The sequence below is a fragment of the Diceros bicornis genome, chromosome 4 (genome assembly GCF_020826845.1).
Source record: "Diceros bicornis minor isolate mBicDic1 chromosome 4, mDicBic1.mat.cur, whole genome shotgun sequence".
Classification (NCBI taxonomy): domain Eukaryota; kingdom Metazoa; phylum Chordata; class Mammalia; order Perissodactyla; family Rhinocerotidae; genus Diceros; species Diceros bicornis.
The window spans coordinates 87015181-87035991 of record NC_080743.1 but is presented as its reverse complement, the minus strand read 5'-3'; the positions used below and the strand labels follow the sequence as shown (position 1 = coordinate 87035991).

The 20811-nt window shown below is 36.8% G+C and overlaps 1 protein-coding gene across 1 annotated transcript in view; it reads left to right on the top strand.

Moving 5' to 3' along the window:
• Window positions 1-20811, top strand: part of CEP350 (centrosomal protein 350) — a 158236-nt gene that overhangs the window by 74779 nt on the left and 62646 nt on the right. Inside the window, exons 18-25 of the mRNA XM_058539963.1 lie at window positions 1466-1576; window positions 4627-4767; window positions 6285-6421; window positions 7252-7374; window positions 11427-11596; window positions 17176-17372; window positions 17973-18157; window positions 18726-18813. Coding sequence (XP_058395946.1) covers window positions 1466-1576; window positions 4627-4767; window positions 6285-6421; window positions 7252-7374; window positions 11427-11596; window positions 17176-17372; window positions 17973-18157; window positions 18726-18813 — 1152 coding nt within the window. The remainder of the gene's footprint in view (window positions 1-1465; window positions 1577-4626; window positions 4768-6284; window positions 6422-7251; window positions 7375-11426; window positions 11597-17175; window positions 17373-17972; window positions 18158-18725; window positions 18814-20811) is intronic.

The window sequence follows — 20811 nt, the reverse complement described above, 5'->3', positions numbered from 1 at the left end:
GAATCAGTTTGTCAGTTTCTACAAAAAAAAAAAGCGTGGTAGGATTTTGATTTGAATGGCATTGAATCTGTAGATCAGTTTGGGGAGAATTCACATCTTAACAATGTTGCATCTTCTAATTCATGATCATGTTGGTGTTTTTCTATTTTTCTATTTAGGTTTTTCAGTATTCCTCTCATGGAGTGTAATTTTCAGTGTAGAGGTCTTACACATTTTAAATTTTATTCCTAAATATTTTATGTCTTTTGATTCTATCATAAATAATATTTTTTTCAATTCTGTTTTCTAGTTGTTCCTCCCAAAATACCTATAGACAGTTCTTAGTGTGGAACTGTCCCATCCTTTGCAGGGAGTTCAGCATTTATCCACCCCTCCCAAGAAGTAATAGTAGCGCTATCCAGTCGTTGTGACAGCAAAAACTGAGACGTTTCTAAATGCTCTCTGGTGGAGAGTGGGGAAGGGACTGATACCAACTTCGTTAAAAATCACTGGATTGAGGAAATGGCCCCATTGCAGTGGCAATGCTTTCTTACTTTCAAATCTGAAAAAGCACTGAGATTTTCTACCATTTTAGGGATATTATTATAATTCTGGGTTTCCAGATTTGGACAGGGCATTACGTGGCTTTATATACAGCCTTCCCACCTTTAGAGAACCTATACTATTTAGCACTATTCCAGAAGAAATGAAAATATATAAATTTATAGATAGCATTGTATGGAATACTGGTAGGAAAGGGTCCTGGTGAAAAGGAGACTTTTTTAGGGGCAACATTTTTATGAAACTGCTTCTTCAAAGTCAAAATAAAGGAATCATAAAAGTGTGAAGTATGTTGGGGGCTGGCCTGGTGGCGTGGCGGTTAAGTGCGCATGCTCCACTTTGGCGGCCCAGGGTTCGCAGGTTCAGATCCCGGGTGCAGACCAGCACGCTGCTTGTCAAGCCATGCTGTGGCGGTGTCCCATATAAAGTAGAGGAAGATGGGCACAGATGTTAGCCCGGGGCCAGTCTTCCTCAGCAAAAAGAGGAGGATTGGCAACGGATGTTAGCTTAGTGCTGATCCTCCTCACACACACACACACACACACACACACACACACACACACACACACATACACACAAAGTGTGAAGTGTGAAGCATTGTCTTTATTTTTACACATAGGACTTTTTAATTCTTTTCAAAGAGTTAGGTATGATAACTTTTGATTTCAAACCAGCTTTTTTGTATCAGTTCTTAGTTCTATAGGCTTTGGAAATTTTACTACATTATTTGACACATAGTAGGTGGTCACTAAACATTTTGATAAATGGTAAATGTTTTATGTCTATCCTATTTGCTTTCTTTCCTTTAGGCTCTGATTGGTTGCTTCAAAAGATTTGTGTTAGAAAAATAGCATTGTGTTAATATAGTCACTGTATTAAAATAGTTTAGTATCTTAGAATTAATAGTTGATCATTTATTTCAAAGGCACAGCAGCAACGCCATGAAAGAGACTTGGCCCTTTTGAAATTGAAGGCTGAACAAGAGGCTCTGGAGTGTCAGAGACAATTAGAAGAAACCCGAAACAAAGCAGCTCAGGTAACTTATTTTGCAGTAGGTACTGGTTCTTTAAACCTAAATTTTTTTTGAAATTACTTTAGTATTCTTTTAATTATATAGGAATAAAAAAAGATATAAATAATAATGTTTTAGTACATTATGCCATATGGATTAATTTCATGTCATTTGATTCTTGTATCAGTCCTCTGGAATTAAGTAGTCAAGATTTATCCCCAATTTAGAGAAGTGGAAACAAGTATATAGTGGTTACTTGTCTACAGACACAACAACTTGTGAACAGTGGTTAAGACTTAAACTCCAGCAGTGATTTTAAGATTCCAGATTTTAAATTGTAGATTTAAAACATGAAGATTTTTTTTTTTAATTTTTTGTTTATTGCAGTAACATTGGTTTATAACATTGTATAAATTTCAGGTGTACATCATTATACTTCTATTTCTGCATAGATTACATCATGTTCACCACCCAAATACTAATTACAACCCATCACTACACACGTGCCGAATTATCCCTTTCGCCTTCCTCCCTCCCCCCTTCCCCTCTGGTAACCACCAATCCAATCTCTGTCGCTATGTGTTTGTTTATTGTTGTTATTATCTACTACTTAATGAAGGAAATCATACGGTATTTGACCTTCTCCCTCTGACTTATTTCACTTTGCATAATACGCTCAATGTCCATCCATGTTGTCACAAATGGCTGGATTTCATCCTTTCTTATGGCTGGCTAGTATTCCATCGTGTATATATACCACATCTTCTTTATCCATTCATCCCTTGATGGGCACTTAGGTTGCTTCCAAGTCTTGGCTATTGTGAATAACGCTGCAGTGAACACAGGGGTGCATGTATCTTTACGCATTGGTGTTTTCAAGTTCTTTGGATAAATACCCAGCAGTGGAATAGCTGGATCATACGGTAGTTCTATCCTTGATTTTTTGAGGGATCTCCATCTTGTTTTCCGTAGTGGCTGCACCAGTTTGCACTCCCACCAGCAGTGTATGAGAGTTCCCTTCTCTCCACATCCTCTCCAACACATGTTGTTTCCTGTCTTGTTAATTATAGTCATTCTGACGGGCGTGAGGTGATATCTCATTGTAGTTTTGATTTACATTTCCCTGATAGTTAATGATTTTGAACATCTTTTCATGTGTCTGTTGGCCATCTGTATATCTTCTTTGGAGAAATGTCTGTTCAGGTCTTTTGCCCATTTTTTAATTGGGTTGTTAGTTTTTTTGTTGTTGAGATGCATGAATTCTTTATATATTTTGGAGATTAAGCCCTTATCAGATGTATGGTTTGCAAATATCTTCTCCCAATTGTTAGGTTGTCTTTTCGTTTTGTTGATGGTTTCCTTTGCTGTTCAGAAGCTTTTTAGTTTGATGTAGTGCCATTTGTTTGTTTTTCCTTTTGTTTCTCTTGCCCAGTCAGACATGGTGCTTGAAAATATGTTGCTAAGACCGATGTCGAAGAGCATGCTGCCTATGTTGTCTTCTAGAAGTTTCCTAGTTTCAGGTCTTACATTCAAGTCTTTAATCCATTTGGAGTTAATTTTTTGTGTATGGTGTAAAGTAAGGGTCTACTTTCATTTTTTTGCATGTGGCTGTCCAGTTTTCCCAACACCATTTGTTGAAGAGACTATCTTTTCTCCATTGTATGTTCTTGACTCCTTTGTCAAAGATTAGATGTCCATAGATGTGTGGGTTTATTTCTGGGCTTTCTATTCTATTCCATTGATCTGTGTGTCTGTTTTTGTGCCAGTACCATGCTGTTTTGGTTACTATAGCTTTGTAGTATATTTTGAAATCAGGGAGTGTGATACCTCCAGCTTTGTTCTTTTTTCTCAGGATTCCTTTAGTTATTTGGGGTCTTTTGTTGTTCCATATAAATTTTAGGATTCTTTGTTCTATTTCTGTGAAAAATGTTGTTGGAACTTTGATAGGGATTGCATTGAATCTATAGATGGCTTTAGGAAGTATGGACATCTTAACTATGTTAATTCTTCCAGTCCAAGAGCACAGAATATCTTTCCATTTCTTTGTGTCTTCTTCAATTTCTTCCAGCAATGTTTTATAGTTTTCCGTGTACAGCTCTTTCACCTCTTTGGTTAAGTTTATTCCTAGGTATTTTGTTCTTTTTGTTGCAATAGTAAATGGGATGGTATTCTTAATTTCTCTTTCTGCTACTTCGTTGTTAGTGTATAGAAATGCAACTGATTTTTGTATGTTTATTTTGTATCCTGCAACTTTACCATATTCGTTTATTACTTCTAAAAGTTTTCTGGTGGATTCTTTAGGGTTTTCTATATATAAAATCATGTCATCTGCAAATAGTGACAGTTTCACTTCTTCCTTTCCAATTTGAATCCCTTTTATTTCTTTCTCTTGCCTGATTGCTCTGGCTAGGACTTCCAGTACTATGTTAAATGGGAGTGGTGACAGTGGGCATCCTTGTCTGGTTCCTGTTCTTAGAGGGTTAGCTTTCAGTTTTTCACCATTGAGGATGATATTAGCTGTGGGTTTCTCATATATGGTCTTTATTATGTTGAAGTACTTTCCTTCTATACCCATTTTATTCAGAGTTTTTATCATAAATGGATGCTGTATCTTGTCAAATGCTTTCTCTTTATCTATTGAGATGATCATGTGATTTTTATTCTTCATTTTATTAATGTGGTGTATCATGTTGATTGATTTGCGAATGTTAAACCATCCCTGCATACCTGGAATAAATCCCACTTGATCATGGTGTATAATCTTTTTAGCGTATTGTTGTATGCGATTTGCTAGTATTTTGTTGAGGATTTTTGCATCAATGTTCATCAGTGATATTGGCCTGTAATTTTCTTTTTTTGTGTTGTCCTTGTCTGATTTTGGTATCAGGGTAATGTCAAAAAACATGAAGATTTTAATTGTAGATTTTAAGACATGAAATCCAAAGAGTAGTCAAGTTTTTTTTTTTTTTTTTTACAAGGGATTTGATCCATGAAACAAATTTACAAATAAAAACTAATTTGGGATGGGGAGAGACTGAGACATAAGTTCTCTTTTTACCCATTTTTATTTACAGGTCCACGCGGAATCGTTACAGCAGGTGGTTAAATCACAACGGGATGTAACTGAAGTCCTGCAGGAAGCAACTTGTAAAATAGCTGCTCAGCAAACAGAGGCTGCTCGCCTCACCACAGATGCAGCACGCCAAATCTGTGAGGTAAGAGACACTGAGAACCTTTTTCTTTTTAGTTCTTTTTATTTAATCTGAGTAACTTTGGTCTTTGTACTAATGGGTTTCTAACATCTAGCAAATGCATACTTTTTTTCTTTGCTGAGGAAGATTCGCCCTAAGCTAACATCTGTTGCCAATCCTCCTCTTTTTGCTTGAGGAAGATTTGCCCTGAGCTAACATCCACGCCAGTCTTCCTCTATTTTGTATGTGGGTCACCACCACAGCGTGGCCGCTGATGAGTCGTGATGAGTCGTGTAGGTCCACACCCAGGAATCAAACCCGGGCCGCCGAAGTGGAGCACAGTGAGCTTGACCACTAGGCCATGGGGCTGGCCCCGCACATGCATACTTTTAATTAGTGACTTTCAGTGGGGGCCATACCCTATTGAAATAAGAGGCACCATTTATTACAGTGTGTTATATATGTGAATGATACAGAGCCAGAAAAAAAGATGGAGAAGAACTCTAAATTCCTGCTCTTGAGTAAGCTTTTAAAAAATACGTCGATTTTATTGATGTATAATTTACAAACAATAAAATGCATCCATTTTAAGTATACAGTTTGATGAGTTTTAACAAATATATAGCTATGTTATATATATATATCGATATATATATAGCTATATATTTCTATATCTTATCTTGTATCCCTATAAACACTACCATAAGCAAGAAATAGAATATTTCCAACTCTCTGAAAAGTTCCCTCGTGCCCCTTTGTAGTCAGTCCCCAGCTTAGGTCCCAGGGAGCCACTGATCTGCTTTGTATGAAGATGTTTCATTTTTACCCAGAGTGATGTTAGTGTCTTTTCTTTTACTGTACCAAGGACAAAGCCAGAAATAGTTTTACTTCTGTCTCTCTATAGGATGTCGTAATCTATAGATATAGTTCCAGTTTGTTTTAGCAGTTACAATTTAGAACTGTTTGTGAAATGATTCTGTTATTAAAAAGCCATGAACCTACTATATGTGTTGGGTACAATGGGATTGTGCAAATAAGTATAAAGTAGAGTCTCTTTTCTCAAGAAAATTTTAGACAAGTAACAAGTAACAAAGATTTCAAAAACACTTCAAGTCATCAAGGCCGTGATATGAATAATACATGCAGCAATTGCAGTAGTGGCTAAGAGTGGGGAAAATGTACTTCACTTTCTTGATCAGAAGAGACTCAGATAGGAAGTAGTAATTGAATTGATTCTTGAAGGAAGATTTAATTTTTGATTTACTATGGCTTATTATATGACTTGAAGGTTTTCTGTTTAATTCATAGATTGTTATAGCTGGGTGAAACCTTAGAAATCATGTGGTTCAACCCTTTATTTTTATAAGGAAGCTGTTGAGACTTAAAGAGTTTAAATGCCTTGCCCACAATATTTCATCTATTATGGCAGAATTTGCTTGCTTTTAATCCAGTGATCTTTCCAAGACTCTATGCTCCCTCTCTGTTCTTCTGTGACGTTATCTTTTTACATCTACTTTTGCTTTGTGTGTGTTCATATTTAGATGGCAGAGTTGACTCGAACTCATATCTCAGATGCCATCACTGCTTCAGGAGCTCCACTAGCAACGCTCTATGACCACCAGCGGCAACACACTTCAGACTTGGTGAAACAACTGAAGACCAGAGCTGAAACAGATAGGTTAGTATTCTATCATTCAACAAATATGTAATGAGTGTTTACTATGTCCCAGGCACTATTGTGGGTACTAGGAATATAGTTATGAGCATACAGTCTAGTAGGGAAGATAGACATTAATCAAATATTCACTTAAGTGAATGAACACTTACAAACTGAGATAAGTGTTATGAAAAAAGGAACCTGTGTCTCTGAGATACGTAAGAAAGGAATTTGAACAGCCTGGGGGTCCAAGGAGATCAGAGAAAGTTTTTCTGAGGAAGTAAAGCTTATGGTGAGATATAGTGGATGAAAAGGAGTCAGTGATGTAAAGGAGGTAAAGAACAGGCAGGTCAGTACATGCAAAGGTAGGAAAAGAAAGTGAAGGAAGACCAGTGTGACTGGAGGCAGAGAGTAAAGGGGAGTATGGTAGGAGATGATGCAGGGATCAGATCATGGTAGGACCTTGCAGACCTTAAGCGTTTTGGACTTTATTCTACGAGCAATGATAGGTCATCAGGGAGTATTTTAGGCAGGGCTGGATAATGTGATCATGTTTGTGTGTGTCTTTTTTTACATCACATTTTGACTGTCTCTAATTCATAGATTTTAAGTCTCGATTCAACATTCATTGATACTTGGGGTGATTTGTGGTTCTCATATTTATTTTATGAGAAGATACTCTTTAATGTGCTGTACACCCTTTTCTATGAGTGAATGCCCTTTCTCAAATACTTTGTACCAATGACTTCATAATTTCTATGAATTCAAGATTTTATCTCATATTAATGTTAAACGGTATTTAAAATTTTTTTCTTATTAGAGACTTTAGTCAGTTTTTATTTTCTTTTTAGGAAAAGTCAATCTGTTTCACTCTCTCAGAGTAAAGAAGAGACCCTTGACGCAAAGCATCGGAAGTATTCCCCTTCATATGATAGTTATTCTGAGTCTTCAAGATACAAGAATCATGATAGAAGGTGAAAGAGTTTGATTTAGTAAATTCTGATAAATAGCTTAGACGTTGCTTTTCTTTTAATTTTTATTCTCATTTCTTTAAATGAAATAGTGTCTTCCTTTCCAAGTTCTGCCTTCCCCCATTTAATTAGCTGATTTGCAAAGTAGTTGTTCCATGTAATAATATAGCTACCATTCCTTGAGAGCTTACATCGTACAAGCACTGTATAAGTTGCTTTTCCTACATTTAATCTTCATAACAACTTTCTAAGACAGGTGTTATCCTCCTTTTATAGATTAGGGAACAAAGGCTCAGGGAGGTATTCAGAAACTCACCCAAGGTCACATAGATAATGGCGCACCAAGGAATTGAACCTTGGTTTATCTGGCCCCGAAGCCTATGTTTATTGCACATTGCTTTACTGACATCCATATTTCTTGACATTGCTGTATGTGCTAATTATTATCATTGTAAAAGAAAATTGAGTACTTTTCATTGGTACTTGGCACAGTATTAACAGCTATAGTTTTCAATTATGATTCTGTCCTTGGATTAGAAGGTTTTAGAGGCTACTTTCCAGCACTGTTAGTGGTAGGATACCTATGTTGTCAAAGTGTAGTAAAAACCTCAGTTAAAAAATTAAATCACTGGCTGGCCAGGTGGCATAGTGGTTGAATTCACACGCTCTGCTTTGGCAGCGTGGGCTTCATGGGTTTGGATCCCAGGCACAGACCTACGCCTGCTTATCAAGCCATACTGTGGCAGGTGTCCCACATAAAAAGTAGAGGAAGATGGGCATGGATGTTAGCGGAGGGCCAGTCTTCCTCAGCATAAAGAGGAGGATTGGCAACAGATGTTAGCTCAGGGCTAGTCTTCTGCACAAAAAAAAGAAAAAAATATTAAATCATGAGACTAAAAACACATGAAAATTAATGTGAGGTAAGTACCAACAGTTTTTGAGCACCTACTATGTGTCTAGAACTATGTGACTTTCGTTTAACCTTCACTGACGCTTCATTTAGGCCATCATCTGAGTTACTGCAGTGGATTCCTAATACATTTCCCCATCCTCTAACCTTTCCCCACTCTATTCATTAACCACGTGGTAACTAGAGTGATTTTTCTAAAATTTGCAGCCAATTGGTTATTCACCTGTTTGAAACCCTCAGTATTCCCTCAGAGCCACTTAGTATAACATGAAAGTCCCTTTGTTGTTGAGCCTTTAGTCCATCTCCAGTCCTGTCTCTCAGCATCTCCCCTCTTATCAAACTCCACTAATTCTAACTACTTCAGATCTCTAAAAGAACCATGCTATCTTTGTCTTCTGTGCCATTACATCTGATGTGCCTTCTTATAGACCCTCGCCCCTCCATTTCATATAGTTTACTTTTACTTCTCCTTCAAGAATCAGTGCCACCCCTGATCTGCTTTAGATATCCCTTCTGTGTTCTCCCACAATACTCCAAATATAACTATTACAGCCTTTACCACCTTCTATATCCTTATTCCTTTTCTTGTCGATTATTTAGACTAGAAGTTCTTTGAGGGCTTCATTTTCATCACCTCAAATAGAAACCCTGTACCCATTAGCTGTCACTTCTTATACCTCTTCTTCCCCAGCCTCTGGCAACCACTAATCTACTTCCTATTTCTATTCTCTATGGATTTGTCTTTTGGACATTTCATGAAAATGGCATCATACAGTGTGTGGTCCTTTGTGACTGGCTTTTTTGACTTAGCATAATGATAGCAAGGTTCATCTATCATATATCAGTACCTTATTTCTTTATATAGCCAAATATTCTATTGCATGGATATACCACATTTTATTTATCCATCAGTTGATGGACATTGGGTTGTTTCCACTTTTTAGCTGTTTTCATGTGGACGTCTGTTTTCATTTCTCTTGGGTATATACTTAGGAGAAGGATTGCTGGGTCATATCGTAACTCTATTTAACTTTTGAAGAGTTGCCCAATTCTTTTCCAAAGCAGCTGCTCCATTCTGCTTTCCCACCAAGAATATAAAATTTTTCCACATCCTCACCAATACTTGTTATTGTCTGTCTTTTTATTATAGCCATTCTAATGAGGACCATGTCATTCTTGTATCCCCAGAACTTAGCAAAATGCCTAGCAACAGTAGGCAATCTACTACGTGTTTATTGAGTGAATGTTTGGCACATAACTACTAAGTGGAAGAACTGAGGTTAACCCTATATCCTTCTGACTCCAAAGTACTTGCTGTCTCCTGCATTGTATCTTTTACCTTACAGCTTTATTATATGATTTATCCTGTTAAAAACATTTATTAAACCAGACAAATAATTGGATGATATTCTCATAAATACTATCATAGAAACATACACAAAAAGTAGTATCAACACAGGGACAGAAGAGACCAGACCTTCCTTGGGAGTGGGAAAAGGGGTCCACAAGCAACTTGGCAGAAATGATACTTGAACTGTTTATGCAGAGGATCTCAAAACCTGGCTCGTGATTAGCTCCTAAAATGTATATATACATATATATATACATGTATGATATAGAGGCAGAAAAAAAGGTGGAGAAGAACTCTAAATTCCTGTGCTTACTCAAGCTTGAGTAAGCTTTTAAAAAATATATCGATTTTATTGATGGACGTATATGTATATATACATACATATACGTATGTGTATGTATATATACATATATATATAATTGCCCTGGTAGTCTAGTGGTTAAGATTTGGCACTCTCACCACCACAGCCTGGGTTTGTTTCCTGGTCAGGGAACCACACCACCCATCTCTCACTTGGCTTAACTCTGGCCAACTGCATGTTTCTGTGATGCTGAAAGCTATGCCACTGGTATTTCAAATACCAGCAGGATCACCCGTGGTAGACAGGTTTCAGCAGAGCTTCCAGACTAAGACTAGGAAGAAGGACCTGACCACCCACTTCCAAAAAGATTGGCCATGAAAACCCTATGAATAGCAGTGGAGCATTGTCTGATACAGCGCCAGAAGGTGAGAGGATGGTGGAGAAACACCAGGCAGGGTTCTGCTCTGCTGTACAGGGTTGCTAGGAGTTGGAATTGATTCAACGGCACTAACAACAAATATATATATTTAAATGAATGAATAAACTAAGGCAAGCAAGGGAGGAGGATGGAAAACATTGAACTTGAAAACAAGTTCACTAAGCATTTGGAAACTTGAAGCTTAAAGTCAAGGGACGGGCAGAGCTAGTGATATAGATTTGAGGCTCAATCTAAATGATAGTAGTTTGAATTATGGGGATGCATAAGATTGCCCAAGGAGAGTATGTAACATAAAACAGAAAGGGACCAAAACCAAAATTCTAGGAAGCACCGTCATTTTAAGGAAAGATAGAAAAATTAAAAGGAAATGAAAGAAACACAGGAAAACTTGTTTAGGGAGGTAAGGAAGAGAAGCAAGTGAGAGCAGAGACAGGGAATATAAGGAGAACTCTTTTATTTAACATTTAATTTTGATATAATTTCAAACTTATAGAGAAATTGCAAGAATAATACAAAGTTCTCGAACATCTTTCATCCAATTATCCTCATGTTAACATTTTACGCTTTTAAAGAAGGAGATAGAGCTCAACGTCATTTGATGTTGCAGAAAAAGAAATTATCTATTGGATTTCGCAATTAGAGTTCAGGTATAGTTTACAAGAACAGTTCCAGTAGAGTAGTTGGGATTGAAGCAGATTGTAATAAATTGTGATGTTGATGAAAAGTAAGGAAGTGGAAACAGCAAGTAGAAGCCGGTTTTCCCAGTAGCTTGATTTTAAAATAAAAGAATAAAGGAGAGTGATAGCCTGAGAGTAGTGGCTGCCCATCATGATTATTTAAAAGTGAAACCTTCCTCCTTCCTACTCATGTTTCCTAAAGCAGTTTCTTCTCGGACTTATGTCTACTTAGCATTTTTATGTTTTATATTACATCTTTCATCATTTTATAGCTTGATCATAAGGCCCATTTCTTTGTCTAAATAAGTTTACTTTGAAGTTATGATCCTTATTTTGTCACCTTTTTTTTGTTTTGTTTCCATAATCTCCATAAACAGAAGTAGTAGTGGTAGCAGCTGTCAAGAAAGTCCTTCAGTTCCATCTTCTAAGGAAAATGAGAAGAAACTTCATGGTGAAAAGTTGGAGAGTTCTATTGATGAACAGGTTCAGACTGCTGCGAATGATTCTCTGCGAAGTGATAGCATACCATCTCTTCCTGATGAGAAAGGTAACTTTTCTTGCACATATATGTATATTTATTTGTTTTGGGTGGGTTCCAGACCCTTTGAGATATTTGTGATTGAGCTAGTTAATATAATTAGAACATGGTGGTAATCACCAGGTTATATGTCTGATAGTAAATGTATCCAGGTGAAACTATTTCATGGCCATTCACTGTGCTAGTAACCCATGCCAATGTTTTAAATGATTGTGTGTCATAATCCTAAGAGGAGGCAGAACTAAATCTAGGAGAACATACATGTGAATGAAAAATGTATACTCAACACTGAAAAACTAACTTTTTCCTATTATAGGCGTGTAACATAATCATATAAAGGAGAAAATATATTATTAGAACTTTAAATTTTAAACATTATAATAAGGATACATTTTCTTATAAATAATGATAACATCAGATATAATAACTAGATTAAAATGTATTACTTTTCCTAGATCATAAATGAAAGCTGTACTTCTATCAAATAATGGGTAGTAAATAACGTAATAAACAAAACAGAATCTGGCAACAAATGGCACCTTTAAGACATTAAGTCAGAATATTAAAAGCCTCCATTCTAGAATTTATTTTTTTAATAACTGGCTCTTAAGCAGTATTTTTGATTGATAGTCTAGAATAGGCAGAATAGGCAAGGCAGTGTTTGGAGTGCATGAAGAAAATATTTAAATTTTTCTTATTCTTTTAAAATATTTGTTTGTAAATTTTATAATGAATATAATATGTGGGTATAGCAGTCTGTAGTTATGGCAGCCCCAGCTGATTAATACAGATCTTAGTACCTAGAAGAGGGGTGCTCTATAACAAGTACTAAAAATGTGAAAGTGGCTTTAGAACTGGCTAATGAGTAGAGACTAGAAGTGTTTTGAGGTGCATGCTAGAAAAAGCCTACATTGCCCTGCAGAGACCGTTGGTAGGAATATGGACATTAAAGGTGATTCCAGTGAAGTCTGATGAAGATGGAAATGAGGAACATGTTATTGAAAACTGGAGGAAAGGCAGTCCTTGTTATAAAGTGGCCAAGAACTTGGCTAACTGTGTTATAGTGTTTTGTGGAAAGTAGAAGTTAAAAGTGATGAACTTGGATATTTAGCTGAGGAGATTTCTAAGCAAGTGTTGAAGTCATGGCCTGGTTTCTCCTTACTGCTTATAGTAAAATGGGACAGGAGAGAGAAATTGAAAGAATTATAAAGCAAAAAGGAACCAGAATTTGAAGATTTGGAAAATTTTTAGCCTATCCATATTGTGAAAAATGAGACAGCTGTTCTGGAGAGAATACCAAGGATGTGACTGGACAATCACTCCATTAAGAGATTACCAGTGGATTTAATCAGCCATCTCAGCAGAAGCCAGGAATAGAGATGGGATCATACCAGCAGAGACACTGCCAGTTTGGAATAAAAGACAAGACATAGGATGAAATATAGGAAGATTTGCAGATTTCTGGGATTCTGCGGGATGAGACAATAGAGCTATCCAGCTGTGAACATGCTTTATCCTTCAAGAAAAGGCAAGAATGACCCTGAAGGAGATTCAGAAATCAGCAGAGCAGCCACTGCCACCACAGGCCCAGAGCACACAGGCCCATGTGGCAAGGCTGTCCCCTCATTGGTTTCAGAGACTGAGGCCATCTCTTTGGTTTCAGTTGTCTGGGCTGCTCTTGTGCAGGGCCTCGGGAGCAAGGCCACTGCCTATGGCTGAGGGGGTGCGGCTGCCACTCACGGGTGAGGGGAAATGGCCACCCCAGTGGGCCTAGAAAGTATGGTGGCCACCCTGGTGGGCCTGGAGGGCAGAGCATCGAGCCAAAGAGGATTATTCTCGAGCCTTACAATGTAATGAAATTTACCCTGCTAGGTTTTGGACTTGCTTGAGACTTGTCACCCTTTCTTCTTTCCAGTTTCTTTCTTTTGGAATAGGGTTGTCTGTTCTATGCCTATTCCACCATTATGTTTTGGAAGCACATGACTTGTCTTGTTGCTTCATAGGTTCACTGCTAGAAAGGAATTTTGCCTCAGGATGAATCATACCTTGAGTCTCACATACGTCTCACATACCTGATTTAGATGATGTTTAGATGAGACTTTGGACTTGTAGTTGATGCTGGAATGGGTTAAGACTTTTGGGACTGTTGGGATGGGGTGAATGTATTTTGCATGTGAGAAGGAATGAATTTTGGGGAGCCAGAGGCTGGAATGTCATGGACTTAATTGTGTCCCCCGAAAATTCATATGTTGAAGTTCTAACTTCCAGTGTGACTATATTTGGAGATAGGGCCTTTAAGGAGGTAAAGTTAAATGAGGTCATAAAGATGGGCCTCTAATCCAGTAGGACTGGTGTCCTTATAAGAAGAGAAGACACCAGGAGTGCACAAGCACAGAGAAAAGGCCTTGTGAGGACACAGAAGACGTCAGTCTGCAAGCCAAGAAGAGAGGTATCACCAGAAACCAGCCCTGCCAGCATCTTGATCTTGGATTTCCAGCCTCCAGAACTGTGAGAAAATAAATTTCTGTTGTTTAAGCTGCCCAGTCTGTGGTGTTCTGTTATGGCAGCCCAAGCAGACTAATACAATAGTTTATAAATATTGAGAGGCACGCTCATATTTTTTTTTTCTGATAGATATACACGATCAAAAATGTTTTGTGGACTGCTGGATTAAAGACTAATGAAATTCATTTTAGGATCAGACTTCATAATGACAACTTCCACATCATGGGAGAAATAAAGAATATAGGAAAATAATAGAGGAATAATAGAAGTTTTCTTGCAGAATTTAACCTTTACTAAATTTTATCTTATTAATAATAGTGTTTGTAATTAAATTACTGATGACATTTAATTATTGATAGTGTCTGTGAACCTCAAATAAATAATTGTCAAGTGACTAATTTGAAATGTCACGAACTGTGACTTTTTGGTATATTTAAGTTCTTTAAACAATTTAGAATTAAATTGCTTGGACTTCTACTTCTGTCCACAATGGAGGAAGGGGACCAGGTTTACCCTCCCTCCTAAAATATCAGACAAAACATACGAAATAACTATTTTTGAGACATTGGACATTAGGCAGTGAATGATATTGATTCATGAGAGACAGGATATAGATGAGATGAGCGCTGTGATTGCCCCCGGCTTACTACCTAGAGGGAATTTCCAGACCACAGAGCGTGGAGCCCAGCAGTCTCCCTGAGTTAAGGAAATGGAGTTAGGAGCCTAGAGAGGCTAAGGCAGCTAGAATTCAGAGAAGAACCAAGATCCAAAGGAATTAAACCATTAAAAAACCAATATGTAGAAGAGAACATAGGAGAAAATCTAGGTCACCTTTGGTTTGGCAATGATTTCTTAGGTACATTACCAAAAGTACAATCCATGAAAGAAAAAATTGGTAAATTGTACTCTGTCAAAATTAAAAAACTTCTATTCTATGAAAGATATTGCTAGGAGAATGAAAATTAAGCCACAGACTATTAGAAAATATTTGTAAATCACATATTGGGTAAAGGACTTGTATCCAGAATATATAAAGGAGTCTTAAAACTCAACAATAAGAAAATCAACAACCCAATTAAAAAATGTGCAAAAAATCTGAACAGACACTTCATTGAAGAAAATATGCAAATGACAAATAGACATAGAAAAGGTCTTCAATATCATGTGTCATTAGGGAATGAAAATTAAAATAACAATGAGATACTACCAGATGCCTATTAATTAGAATGGCTAAAATCCAAAAAACTGACAACAAATTGACAAGGATGCAGAGCTACAGAAACTTGCATTCATTGCTGATGAGAATGCAAAATGGTACAGCTACTTTGGAAGACATTGTCACAGTATTCTATAATGACCCAGCAGTCACATGCTTAGGTATTTACACAAGTGGTTTGGAAACTTATGTCCACACAAAAACCTGTACTAATGCTCATAACACCAGTATCCATAATGGCTCAAAACTGGAAGAACCAAGATGTCTTATGAGATGAATGGATAAACAAACTGGTAAATATACAATAGAATACTATTCAGCGATTAAAAGGAACAAGCTATTGATTCATGCAACAACATGGATGAGTTTTAAGTAAATTTTACTAATTGAAAGAAGCAAGCCCCAAAAGCCTACATATTCTATAATTCCATTTATATGACATTCTGGAAAAGGTAAAACTATAGGGATGGAAAACAGATTAATGGTTCCCAGATGTTAGGTGGAAGAGAAAGTGGTTGACTGCAAAGTAGATGCACAGGAGAACTTTTAGTGTAAAACTATTATGTAAGGTATTGTAGTTCTGTATGGTTTTGTATGTACTGTCTGATGCTACGCATTTGTCAAAACCCTAGAACTAAATCAGAAAGAGTAAACTTTAATGTGTGCAAAGTAAATACACACCCATCAACCAGGATGTTTGGGGATCTCAGGATGGAATGTAGCCTGTGGCAAATGAACCTAACTCTATTACAAATATATGGCATAACGACACCGAAGGGGGTGGAGGAAAAAGGAGCTGACCTAAGTAACTTTGGAAAATGGTGTTTTTGAGTGGACATTGTAAACCTAAATGAAAAAGGAACAGTGTATAAACACTGTATTCTAGTTGGTAAACTTGTTTTTCACAGGGATGTGGGTTATAACAGTTCTTTACATGTATATTGGGGTTGAACAAATAAGTAAATGGATGTTGGATAGTGGGAGCCAGGTGTCTTGGTGTTGGAGAGGGAAGTTACAGATACGCAAGAAAGGAAGACTAGAATGAACCCTGTGGTCCTGGATTAGAGTCAGAACCATCAGCATGAATCCATCTTTGGATAGATGGATACAGGAACAGGTGTGTGTACATGGGTTAGTATACATGCATGTATTACCCAGGTCTGTCCACTAATAGAGTGAAGAAGCAACAATATGCCAGTAGTAACAATGACAGCCAGTACCCAACTGGTTTCTAAATATTCTCCAATAAAAGAAACCGGGGCTCTTTGGAGGAATGACTGTTTCTAGGACTGGCAGGGAAAATACAAAATGAACCTGGAGCATCTTGTAGTACCAGAAAGTAAGGATGTTCAGTAAACAAAAGGATGGGGCTGGGGGTGTGTCAGACCACACCAGAGGGTGTGGTCAGAGGAACCAACCTAAAAGAGCTGTTATGTTTTTAATTAAGCATCAGATTAATGAGTTCTAGAAAATTTTTAATATGCATTTCTTTCATTGCTAGTAATGTTAAACTTTTTCTTTTTTTTTACTTTATTTTGGCCTTTGTGAAGCATCTGATCATTACTGTTTCTCGTTTTTCTTTAGAGTTGTTACTGGTTTTTCTAATTGATTTGCAAGAGCTCTTTGTATATGAAGTACTTTACACTTTTACCATATTTCTTGTACTAGTATTTTTAGATATTTTCGACTTTTTTTTCTTGTTTGTAAGTTAAGTGAATTGTTTATTATTTCATGTCTATTAATTGCTAGTGATCAGTTCAATGAGTTTATGTTAGATTGTCCTATAAAGAGGCAGCAAGGGCTACTAATTGAATACCTACTGTAAACTGTTACAATGATAAAATCGACTTGCTCCATATTCTTTTAGATTCAACTTCTGTTGCAACAGAATATTCCCTGAAATTTGATGAATCCATGACAGAAGATGAAATAGAAGAAAAATCATTTCGATCTTTACTACCTTCTGAGAGTCATCGCAGATTTAACATGGAAAAGAAAAGAGGCCATCATGATGACTCTGATGAAGAAACTTCCCCAGAAAAGACTACACTGTCTTCTGCCAAGGTGTATTTCAGTTTACCTGTGGAGATTCTTCATAAATAGTTGTGGATGTGTTCTTGCAAAGGCATGAGATACATTTTGTACTTGGGCTCATTTGTCAGCTACCAGAATGATTTTCCTAAAATATCAATTTTACGTTGTATTTTTGTTATAGAATCTGGCTTTACTTTCCTCACAAGATAGAATACAAACTTATTCCTTGGAATGGTATATAAGGCTGTTGAGGATCTGAACCAAAGTCACCTCTTTAGCTTTTTGACTTTCTTCACTCTTATAACACTTTATTCTATTTAAAAATTTACATTTATATCATTCTTCTTACTAAATTGTAAGCCTTTTGGGTAACAGGGACATAGTCGTACCCTGTTTTTTATCCCTGGGACAGTAACTAGCTTACAATAGTTGTTTGTTAAGATTTTATTGGCCAAATAAATTAGCAGATGAATGTTACTCCTTCTCATGTGCCTTTTTTGAAGAATGTTCTCTTAGATGGTTGGCAGGCTTTTTATATACATAATTTATTTTTATAAGTGCATACCTCTTTTAATGAAATTAAGTTCCAAAAGGTTTAGATGGTGATAATCTCGAAATTCTCTACTTTAGGAGCTGAGTATGCCATTCTCAGGAGGACAAGATAGCTTTTCTAAATTTACTATGGAAATGGTTCGACAGTATATGAAAGAAGAGGAAATGAGGGCAGCTCACCAGTCTTCACTCCTGCGTCTTCGTGAAAAGGCCTTGAAGGAGAAAACTAAGGCTGAATTAGCCTGGCTAGAGCATCAGAAAAAGTAAGCTCTTTCAGAGAACATAGTTTTCACTGTTCAACTTCTCCTTTCATTTAAAGGAAATGCTTTGTTTTTAAAGATATTTTTGTTTCCTCATTTAATTTGATTTGATCAACCCACTTTCTCAAGCTAGAAATATGGCAGTCATCCTTAAATCATGTTGGTTTCAAGACCTCCTACTCCTTTAACATGTTGTTTGCATTTCTCTTTTATCACTTAACTAACTCTTATGTTGTCATTTTATACTTAAATCCTTTACTATGTTGTAAATTTCTCAAACTATTTTATCTTTAGATATCTTCCCCCCCGCCAAAGCCCCAGTAGATAGTTGTATGTCATAGCTGCACATCCTTCTAGTTGCTGTTCAAACTATTTTATCTTTAAAAGACAGAGTCTAAAGTTTGCGTATATTATATACACAGTAAAATATTTCTCGGGATAGGAATTGCTGCTTACAGCAACTGGTTTCCACATTTGAAAATGTTAATTGGTTTAGAGACTTTTTAGTGGTTGAGAGTTCTTGACATTAGAATAGAAATTTAATCTTTGTCTCAATGGGAAATATTTGCAGACATCTACGAGACAAAGGAGAAGATGACAAAATGCCCCCACTCCGGAAGAAACAACGTGGTTTGCTCTTAAGGTTGCAGCAAGAAAAGGTATGTTAGGAAAAACATTCCTTTAAGAGAATTTATCATAAGGGAAGTTAGATTGTGGAATCTATTATTTTACCTAATCTGTTTTTCATACACCGCCTTAAATGAGATTTAGTTGGTGTTTACCACTCTTTATGCCTATACTGCTATAATTACAGGAGTTTCTTGGTAATCTACCGTGTTTCTCCTAAATTAGGATTGTGTGTCACTGCTGGCTTAATACAATACAGAGTCAAACCTTCTGCCTTCATTTAGTATATAAAATAAAATAGTCTTTTGAAATGCTTATTTTAAAAATTAAGGTATTTATAACGGAGTCTCTTTGGATTAATTTTTGTGTGTGTGTGAGGAAGATTAGCCCTGAGCTAACATCTGTTGCCAATCCTCCTCTTTTTGCTGAGGAAGATTGGCCCTGGGCTAACATCTGTGCCCATCTTCCTCTACTTTATATGTGGGATGCCTGCCACAGCATGGCTTGGTAAGCAGTGTGTAGGTCCGCGCCCGGGATCCGAACCTGAGAACCCCAGGCCGCCAAAGCGGAGCGTGCAAACTTAACCACTACGCCTTGGATTAATTTTTTGGTCATTGTTTCCCCAAATAGATTTTCAAGACATATTAATTACAAATTGACTAATATTTTGGCTTAGTGAATTTAGAAAGACCTGGAATTTGAATCCTGGAGAGGCAGCATACTGTAGTGGTTAAGAATTCAGGCTCTGGAGTCAGATCGCCTGGGTTAATATCCCAAATCTACCAATTATTAGTTTCATAACCATGGACAAGTCATTTAACTTCTCTGTGCCTCAGTTTCCTTATCTGTAAACTGAGGATAATAATGACAGCATACTTTGGGGTTGTTGAGAGGAATAAATAAGTTTATGTATAATGATAAACTTAGAACAGACCTTGGCACAATGGTAAGTGCTTAATAAATGTTAGCTGTTATTATTTGAATTCCAGCTTTGTCACTTGCAGCTGTAATCATGGTCAAGGTTAAGTAACTCTCTAAAACTTAATTTCCTCATCTGTAGGAGTGAGATTATACTTCATATGGTGATTTTGAGGATTAAGTGAGGTAACATATGTAAAATGTGTTTCACAGTGCCTGGTAAGCATTCTAGTTTTCTTTACCTTATTGATCTGTTGCCAGGTACTAGCTACCGTGTTGGATGATCTGTGCACTTAATCATTTGAGTTATATATTGAATTATTACTTAAATAATTTTAAGTTTGCCCAGGAAACATCGCTGATCATATGAACTTGAAAAAATGCTGAACTTGATTTTTTTTTGAAAGAAGAAGTTATGTCTTTTTAATCCAGAAAAAAATTGGTTTTAAAATAACTTAAAATTTGGGGCGGGCCCCGTGGCATAGTGGTTAAGTGCACGCGCTCCGCTGCTGGCGGCCCTGGTTTGGATCCCAGGCGTGCACCAACACACCGCTTGTCAGGCCGTGCTGTGGCGGCGTCCCACATAAAGTGGAGGAAGATCGGCACGGATGTTAGCTCAGGGCTAGTCTTCCTCAGCAAAAAGAGGAGGATTGGCATGGATGTTAGCTCAGGGCTGATCTTCCTCACAAAAAAAAAGAAAAATAACTTAAAATTCTTTCTTAGTTAAAATAGGTAAATAACTTTTTACAGTGTTACAGTAGCTTTCTGTTTGTAAAGTAGAATAAAGACTAGATTTACAAATATTTTCTCTCATTGTAGGGGGTTGTGTTTTCACTTTAATAGTGTGCTTTGAAGCACACAATTTTTTTTTTTAACATTTTTTTTTAATTGATGTTTTAATAGTTTTTAACATTGTGAAATTTTGGGTTGTACATTTTTGTTTGTCCATCACCATATATATGACTCCCTTCACCCCTTGTGCCCACCCCGTACCCTCATTGCCCCTGGTAACCACAACACAGTTTTCTCTGTCCATGTGTTGGTTTATATTCCACATGTGAGTGAGATCATACAGTGTTTGTCTTTCTCCTTCTGGCTTACTTCACTTAACA